General features: G+C 39.3%; 1 protein-coding gene across 2 annotated transcripts; it reads right to left on the bottom strand.

The window, feature by feature from the left end:
* Positions 1 to 1,441: 1,441 nt before the first annotated feature.
* Positions 1,442 to 6,020, bottom strand: LOC120438117. Of its 2 annotated transcripts, none has more exons than XM_039608557.1 (3): positions 5,398 to 6,020; positions 4,095 to 4,196; positions 1,442 to 3,482 (listed from the first exon to the last, which is right to left on the bottom strand). In XM_039608557.1, exon 3 carries the CDS (start codon positions 3,121 to 3,123, stop codon positions 2,080 to 2,082), a length of 1,044 nt encoding a protein of 347 aa, XP_039464491.1. In that variant the 5' UTR covers positions 3,124 to 3,482; positions 4,095 to 4,196; positions 5,398 to 6,020; the 3' UTR covers positions 1,442 to 2,079. Both variants share the same exon structure in this region, with proteins under 2 accessions (XP_039464491.1, XP_039464492.1).
* Positions 6,021 to 9,629: the final 3,609 nt, after the last annotated feature.

Genomic DNA, 9,629 nt, shown 5'->3' with positions numbered 1-9,629 from the left:
GCTCTATAAAATAGTTGTTTTCTTTAAGAATCACTCATCTTAGCAGTAGGATTTACATTAAAGAGAAACAAATTAAGTTTGAGTGAAAATGTACATTTTTGCACTCTCTGGTCAACTGACTCAGTGACTCAAATGACTCAAAAAACCCGATTCACTTTGGTGAGTGACTCATTAAAACTCGATTCAGTAAAAAGAATCAAATTTACCATCACTAATGAGATGAAGGGCTGGCTGACTGAATGACGGCAAGACAACATCACATCAATGACACGACAATGGACTGCTGGAACTGAGGAACTTAAATACACAGGCTGAATGATGAGTGACTAGAGACAGGTGAGTGTCTACATAAATATGTGTACATAAAACCAGAAAGAAGAACAGAGCAGGATGTTCATCACAACTGGATGCCTGTATCACCCATGCTTCACTGAGGAGAAAACCTGTGTTTGCAATACGGAATAAAACTTATGGGGCATCAAGAAGTAGATCGTACAGGCTTTGAGGGGGGGAAAGGAAAACTTACATGAAACAAACAAAAAAAACCCCTAAAAACTAAATTACTAACTAAAATAGATTACTAAAAACTAGTAACTTTATAAGGATTTTGGTAAATATTTTAGCCTGTTAATAATTCGTCATATTTGGCAAAGGAAAAAGAAAAGAGAAAGACGAGAGAGTATCATCTTCAGGGACCGTGATCCCCAAACTGGAACATCAGGTTTCAGTGTTTACAGTCAGATCTTGGAGCTGTAGCAGAAACAAGCTTACAGGTAACGTCCGTTTGTTTGTTTGTTTGTTTACACAGCACAGCTGAAGGACATCATGGTTAGGAGGACAGTCACTCTAACTACAAGTTTTTCACAGTCTCCAAAATAGTTTGCCATGGTGATGTACCACAGTGAAAATTGACCCTATTCATAGACCGAAAGTCAGCTCTATAACCACAAACACTTTTTCTTAGTACTCCTACTTGATCATGTTTAATACATGATCATTCAAGAGAAATTATCCTGGAAAAGCAGAATTTAGAGGAGATGTGAAAAAAAGAGAAATTGTGAAAATACACAAAGTTTGTTGTTGAACTTGAAGGATGCACTGCAAAAACGTAAAATCTTACCAAGTATATTTGTCTTATTTCAAGTCAAAATATCTAATCACACTTAAAATAAGCCATAATCAGCTAAAGAGTAACGTTTCAGTGAGATATGGGAACTTGTTTTTAGACAGTGCATCTTGGATATCTTGTTAAGTGAAAAACTCTTGAAAACATATTGTTTTGAGTCATATATCAGACGAAGCTTTTTTGGCATTTCATAAACGTTTTAAGCTGCTGTGTTATTTGTAAAAGATGTATCATCTTGTTTCAAGAAATAGACCTAACTTGAATCAGGACATCCAATCTACTTTACTGAGAACTGCAGATTAACAACATGCCCAACATTGCATTATTATGAGTCTTAGTATCTTAAGCACAGTGTATTTATTTTTCTTACATACCAGTCAAACCATATCAATGTGACATTGAAAAAGAGGCAAAACACTGAAATTGTTTCCCTCTCAGTTGTGTTGCACTGAACAGATTGTGCCAAAAGTAAAATAAAAAGTCAATAGAACAATAAATTTTTTGCCAGTGTTTAAAAACATTATTTCAGCCCACATATTCACAAAAGACTCAAGAATGATGTTTGATGATGTCAGTGAGATCATACTTCACTGGAATGTACTTGCTGTTATTAAAGTTTACATAGTGGTATGCTGTATAATCAACAAGATTTCCAGCATCCACAAAAATATTTGCCTGAGCTAGACAGGGAACTTCTACCTCATAAGCTAAATATTGATCATTCCACCCAACTGTAGAGAGAGGCTGGCATTCAAAACAATACACAGATGCATTTACAATATAGATGTTTTTAACAAGTGCAAACTCTGGAGCATCATTTATGACATCAGAAATAACCAAAGATTTTTCACATGAATGCTTATTTCCATGTAGCATAATCCACTGTACAGAAACTACATGTTCAACTTGCTCAATGAAGTCTTTTATCTTGCCTTCTACATAATGACCATTTTTCACCTCAGAGGCTGGACCCATGTCGACTTCACTTGAAAAAAAATGGGATGTTTCTCATGCACGTTCTGACTACATTCATAAAGTTGGTTGTGCTTCACAAGAGATTTACAAATATTCTTAAAACTACTTTTCAGAGCCCACTGCTTGAAGAAACAATGTTTTGACTCAAAGCGCATACACATATGCCTCACTGTAGGACCAAGAGCCTTAATCTGAGAAGGAAGATGCTGTTTAGGTATAATATTTTCATCTGGAAACAGTTGTTTGAAATGTTTTAAATGCAGCTCTATTAAAAGCTTCAGTCTGGAGAGAGTTGAGACAGCAATAATAGGTGAAAACAGAATTTTTATGATCTCTAACATGTTACGTAGCATTTGTGTGTAATGATTTTCTCCAATTTTGTCCATAAGAAATGGAAGGATCTTTAAGAAAACCAGCATCTGCCCAGCTGACTGTTTCAATTTATTGTCATTTGATGACAGCGTACTGACAGATATGGGGCAAGGCTTATCCCTCACATCAACAGGAGAATAAGGGAAACACAGAATTGCACTATTGAATGAATCCAAGTTCATTTGCCCTGAAAGCACAAGATTCTTTAAAACACATTTGATTTCATATGGGGCAACGCCTTCAAGAATAACATGCATGATGTCTTGTGGGGTTTGATTGATTATATCAACGTGAGGAGATTCTGTTAACTTGCTTTTCCTCTTTATACCATACGTTATTTTTAGATTGTCTTTCAGAAAGTCAGTACTTGCTTTCTCAATGTCATTACATTGCCTGTTATGACTGGCCATGGTCCTTTTAACAAACAAATCTTCATTAAATTTTTCCTGCATGTCTTCAAAGTGGCAGTCGCAGTGCCTGCATTTACTGTAGGCAAAACCCACTCCTTCCTTAAATCCAGCCACTTCATGCTGAGCTAGAGTGTCTCCACACACAGATATGAGTGCCCCATGAATTGTCCTCTCACCACTTGCAGTGACAACTTGGCCATCCTTGCATGGCTTTGGCCTCTCATCAATCATTGCAAGCATTCTTGGATGTGATAGCAGCTGCTCCAAACTTTTCACCAACGGTATGTAATGAAAACAATGGTCCTTAATGGCAAGAACTCTGGAGTCTCCACGCTTCGAATAACAGACTGTTAGTTTTGTGACAATAATCTCTGGTTCAACTGGTTTTAACAGTTCTTTGATGGTCTTGTCCTGCAAATGGGTGGAAGCAATCTGAGTGAAAGGGTCAACAAACTGGTCAAATACCCCATTGTGTCACTCTTTAGTTGATCCAGGTCCCCAGAATGTCTCTCAATCATGTCACTCATTTGTTGTTTTAGGTGCTCCAATAATATGGCCTGATATTGCTGGACTCCACTCACGATGTGGTTAACAGCTCTCTGTGGAAGAGGAAAAAACAAAGGAAAATCCTTAATTACAAAATTCATATGAAAACACAGTCAACGTGCAAACTCAAAGAGACACACTTTTTGAAAATGGAACCCTTCAGTTACATAAAGTTAGTGAGATGCAATGAGCAAAATAAGTTACCTCCACCACCCAATTTTTTTGTTGTAAAGAATAATATTGCCTTATGCAACGTTAAGACCTTGTTTTCACTTAATTATAATGCATTTTGAGGAATCGGATCATAGGTGGAAATGCAAATTGAAAATTTGTGTTGTGTGTATTATGTTGTTTCTATTCTTAGCTCATGCTAAGGAAATATAGTGATAGGCAGATTTTGGATGCAACATACATGTCTATTTCCATATATAGTGGGGAGTGAGATCTGAGTGGTCACCCATGAAGTACATGGAGACACATTCTAATGTCAGGTGTTTCACTCACATACCTAAAGCTGTCCATTTATGATCAGATCATTCAGGATGCCAGGTCTGAACAGTGCCCAAGTTATAGCTTGAGCACTGTTAAGCATAAGTTAAGCAAACTGCTTTTAGGTTCTCTAACAATGAAATACAATTCAATGGAAAATTAATGGCATAAATTACCTGTGTCAGTCGATGAGTTTCCTTGGCTTGAAGAAGAAATGCAGTTGCATGTTTATAAAAGTCAAGATTCAGGTGACCCTCTCCATCTTCTTGAAATCCACTCTGAAACAGAATAACAAAAACATATCTATTAAAACAGAAATAAATAATTGCATTGATAGGTAGCAATCACCAAACAATATTGCATTCATTAGTTAGCTAGATTCATGCCCATAAGGTACAAGGTAGATGTATTTTTACTGACTGATGTCTTTAATTTGAGCTTTTAAAATGACAACTAAAATGACAAACAAAGCAGTACTTGATAATAGATTAATAAGACTAGCAAAGCACATGGAGAGTTCAGTACAGTACAGTACAGTATAGTTTAAATTCCTCGATCATGCCTGATCGCAACCAAAATTGAATTACTTGTTCATTGGCCCATTTGTGACATTTCCTTTAAATTTAAAATCTGTCCATAACTTTGAGTTATTTTGCTAACAGTCAGACAAATGCCACCAAAAACATAACCTCCAGAGTTACTAAGAAGAAAAGGTAAAGAAAAGAAAAACAAAAGATAGTTTTAGGAAAAAAAGTAACAGTTAATGTTGTTAGTAGTCTTGCTGTTACTTCGGAAATGTGAAAGTAATTACTTATGTCAGTTATTTACTGTCGGACAAGTTGCTGACAATTTGAAATATGTTATATTTAGTAGTTTCACCTTTAAAAAAAATAAGCAATACTGACAATAAAAGTAATATTGACTTTAATGCTTTTATTAATGTGAAGATGAGTATTTTTTTGTGCGTTTAAATTTTTTTGGACAGTAACTCTGAACAAATCATGTCATTTTGGTTTGCTTTGCCTAATAGTCATTCTCTAAGTGGACCTTGAACACATTATATGTAAACATGATAGCAACCTATGTAAACCTATTTACATAGGTTCAGTTAGCTGACTGGCTTTTACCAGCTGATTTCAACACATATTTCAACAATATATCAACTTTTCTTTAAAACTAATAGGACTTTCTGCAAAGTTTGGATGCATTCACCGGAGCGAACGGATGACTGAAAAAAAACACTGTCTGACAAGACTGCAGTTTTGCGTTTCTGCCACAGCTCTCATTTACGTTTCAGGTGAGTTACTTAATTTAGCGAAGCAACTAGTTCGACACTCATCACTGTTAAAATAAAAGTAAAACATGAATCTGTCAAAAACAACACATTTAATGGACGTACTTGGATCAGCCATAGTAAATGCTAACATTATGTTACAGCTTCTGCAGCTCGTTTCTCCGGCTTTTGTTAAAATAACTTACCGTTAGTGTGGGGATGCTTGAGCCCTCGTCAGTTACTGAAGAACTGGCGTTAGTTTGGTTGATTGGGTCCGTCCTTTCACCTGCTCCAGGTAAACCGTGGCGGGTTGATCCTTCCTCCTCATCCGGTTCCACTCCGAGAAGGTGACGCGCGTGTGTCCGCTTTACGTGATAGTAGGAGTTATACACTTTGTACTCACTCGGACAGCCATCAATTCCACACACCACGCGAAAGTCAGGGCTGCGGCTGTGCATGATATTAATGTGACTCAAACGTTGTCTCAGACTCAATGCTACAAACACGTAGCATATAAAGCAACGCCAAATCATGTTGGAAGCTAGTATGTTTCATTCGGTAGCGCGGGCTGCATTTGTGCCGTAAAATAACTCGTTACCATGGTTACACGCGCCTGCTAAATTGTCGTAAATGTGGGGGATAAACTAAATTATTTTTTTTTTAACCTATAATAATTAACGTTATTTTGCAATGCACAGAGACAGTTGTTTGGTTTAAAAACCAATCAATCATCCTTTTAGGATTTTTGGGCCAAAGAAATGTCAGGCAAATTGAAGACGAACTTCGTTTCTGGCTGTCGTGAATGATCTGGTGGACATCTTAAGTTCATGCAGACACGTGCTGCCACTACTGTCCGAGAGTTCTTTGCATCCGTGTTTCATTGGAAGTAAGTTAAAATGTATTATACAGTGCTCATTTTCTTTGTACATATTACACTCCTTTCGAAAGTTCTAAATGTTTTGGTGTGTTTATACTGTGTAACGTTGCAGCCGAACAGTGACTGGACGAAGCAAGCTAACGACAAAAAAAGCTAACTAGTGTGCTAAGTAGGCTAACAGCATGGAAGGACTGGATGAGGTCACAGTGTCGGTTTTAAAGGGTAATGTATGCAAATTTTATTTTTAAACAGATTAAAAGGACTTATGTTTTATATTTCTGACATTTGTCATTTTAATGACATAAGATTTTTTTTTTTAAAGTGAGAGACATTATTTATGTAATTTTGTGTCTTGCAGCAAACAAGCCTGCAGATATCGACAGTCCAGACACCCACTGTCCAGCAACCTTGGCCAAACACTACAATACCCTACAAACTTTGTTTAATATAAAAAACCCAAACCACCAGGATGTCTCTCAGCTCCTGGATTTGGAATTTTCAGCCAGAAGAGCATTCATTGATTCAAATACTATTCGCGAGGAGGACAGACGCAAAAAGGTTCTAGAAGCATATCCTTGCTTCAAGGACATTGGACATGTAAGTCATTGTTGAATCCACGTGATTCAAACCAAACAATGTTTATCATACCAACTTCTTGCTCCTCAGTGATGCATTGACATGTTTGTATTGGTATGCTGAATATTTTATAGGTGATGGAGGAGCTTCATCGCATTTTGGATAAAGATAATGGCAACTTCGTCAATGAACTGAAGGAAGATGGCAAGATTTCTGCCAGAAGGTGCAGTTTTTGGTGTATGGAAAAAGACGCTGAAGCCCCAATGGGAATGGATAAAGGTAAGCAATGATGTTTTGGTGTTATTAGTCATCAGAGTATAGTTTGGATCTTTAAGCATGTTAAAGCAGCGGTCCATAAAGTGATGCCACTGAGGACAGGAGGAGGAGAATTTGAAATTTTAAAGGCCTAATCCCCCACTCCCCCTCTCCTTCTTGAAGGAGCTGAAAGCCGCACCTTTACTAGTTATGCGCAGGGAAAACAGACTCAACGCTACAAAAGGCTAAAAATAAAAACCAACAGGCCAGTTTAGGGAAAGATTGTTGTGTAGGCTCACTAATCAGTGAGCCTACACAACATAAAATGTAAGATAAATCCCTTTTTGTTCCCCCTCCCTCCCCTCCTCAGCATTGTGATAGCACTATCCCCCTGCTGAACGAGCTGAACACTTTCTTTGCTCGCTTTGAAGTCCAAAATAGCACCACTGCACAGAAGACCCCACCCCCCCCTGGTGACCAGGTGATGACTCTGTCCCCGGACAGCGTGAGGAGATCCCTCAGCAGGATCAATGCACGTAAAGCTCCGGGTCCTGACAACATTCCTGGTCGTGTACTGAGAGACTGTGCATTGGAACTCACTGATGTCTTCACAGACATCTTCAATATATCACTTATCCAGGCTGTCGTCCCCACATGTTTTAAAGCCACCACAATCATTCCGGTTCCAAAAAGTCATCTCCTCCTGCTTTAATGACTACCGTCCTGTTGCACTTACTCCCATCCTGATGAAGTGCTTGAACGACTAGTCATGCAACACATCAAGACTGTCCTGCCCCCTCCCTGGATCCCTTCCAGTTTGCGTGTCGGCCCAACCGCTCAACCGATGATGCCATCTCCACTGCACTCCACTCAGCACTCACACACCTGGAAAAAAAAAGACTCATATGTTCGAATGCTGTTCATAGATTTCAGTTCAGCATTCAACACTATAATCCCCAACAGCTCACTCAAAAACTGGTCCAGTTGGGGCTCAACACCTCTCTGTGCAACTGGCTGTTGGATTTCCTCACCGGAAGACCTCAAGCAGTGCGGGTCGGCAGTAATACATCCAGCACCATCATTTTAAACACGGGGCCCGCAGGGATGTGTGCTGAGCCCCTCCTCTTCACTCTGCTGACCCATGACTGCACTCCATCATACAGCTCCAACCTCTTCATCAAGTTTGCGGACGACACAACGGTGGTGGGTCTCATTAGCAACAGGGATGAGACCGACTACAGAAGTGAGGTGAGTCGCCTGGCCACGTGGTGTGTTGACAACAATCTCTCTCTGAATGTGGAGAAGACGAAGGAGATTGTTGTGGACTTCAGGAGAATGCACACCCAACATGCTCCTCTGACCATTGACGGAGCGTCTGTGGAGAGTGAGCAGCACCAAGTTCTTGGGTGTGCACATCACAGAGGATCTCTCCTGGACGTACAACACCACAGCACTGGCCAAGAAATCACAGCAGCGTCTCTTCTTTCTCCGCAAACTAAGAAGAGCAGGAGCACCAGCCCCATCATGTACACTTTCTACAGAGGCACCATCGAGAGCATCCTGTCAAGCTGCATCACTGTGTGGTTTGGAGCCTGCAATGCGTCCTGTCATAGAACCCTCCAACGCATAGTGAGAGCTGCAGAGAGGATCATTGGTGTCTCTCCCCTCCCTCCAGGACATTTACAGCACCCGTCTTACTAAAAAGCCCTTTGCATAGCGGCTGATCCCACGCACCCAATGCAAAGCTTCTTCAAGCTGCTGCCGTCAGGGAGGAGACTGCGGAGTCTCCAGGCCAGGACCAGCAGACTGAAGGACAGCTTCATCCATCAGGCTGTCAGGAAGCTTAACTCCTCCCGATTCTGCCCCTCTCTCTCTCCACGGTCTCACTGAACTCTGTCACACACACACACACACACACTCTCTGACTCACTCATTGGCCTGCACCAGTTATTAGTCACTTTGTGGAGCATTGGACTGCCATTACCTCATAAGACTTTGTTGTTACACTATTTCCTACCGTACATTACTAAATCTCCATTTGCACTATTTGCCTATTTGCACTACTTTGCCTGGTTTACACTCAATGTCATTTACCCTTACTTGAATATTGTATATTGTATATTGTATAGCTTTTTTTGTTATACGTAAAATTGTATTGTATTTATTTAAATTTTTACTTTTTAATTACTTTACTTGCATTTTTTAATCACTCTCTTATATTTAAATGTTCATTTGTTATTTCATCTAGGGTTTGAGAGTAACGGAATTTCTATTCTCTGTATGTCCTGTACATGTGGCAGAATTGACAAATAAAGCTGACTTTGACTTTGACTTAAGTTTTACAGACTAACATTAATGCAATGTAGGTCAATGTAGGCATAGTTAGCATTTAAGCTTAAGTCATATTAGCCTACTATAAACACAGTATACAACAATTATCTACACAATTTAGCAATTTATTAGGTTACTGTGACAAGCTTAAACTGTGGTTTACAACTTTAACTTTCATGTGCTAGTGTCTTGTTGTTCACCTTTTCAATCCATGATGGTTATCACTGGTCAAATATTTGTTGTTGTTGTTTTGTTTGTTTTTTTTTATCTTGAGGATTTTGTTTAAGTGTGGTAATGAGATGATTCTTTTTTCTGTACAGCTGAACAGGCTCTTGAGATCCTGCGTGTGCTGCCATCACTGTTCCCATCCACCTCTGCTCCTCCAAAGAGGGCACGGGA

The sequence above is a fragment of the Oreochromis aureus genome, linkage group 3 (assembly GCF_013358895.1).
Source record: "Oreochromis aureus strain Israel breed Guangdong linkage group 3, ZZ_aureus, whole genome shotgun sequence".
NCBI classification, from domain to species: Eukaryota; Metazoa; Chordata; class Actinopteri; order Cichliformes; family Cichlidae; genus Oreochromis; species Oreochromis aureus.
This window is presented reverse-complemented; position numbering and strand designations above follow the sequence as displayed.

Bases quoted from the DNA above. Each gene is read 5' to 3' on its own strand.
- LOC120438117 (XM_039608557.1), bottom strand. From the start codon at position 3,123: ATGCTTGCAATGATTGATGAGAGGCCAAAGCCATGCAAGGATGGCCAA.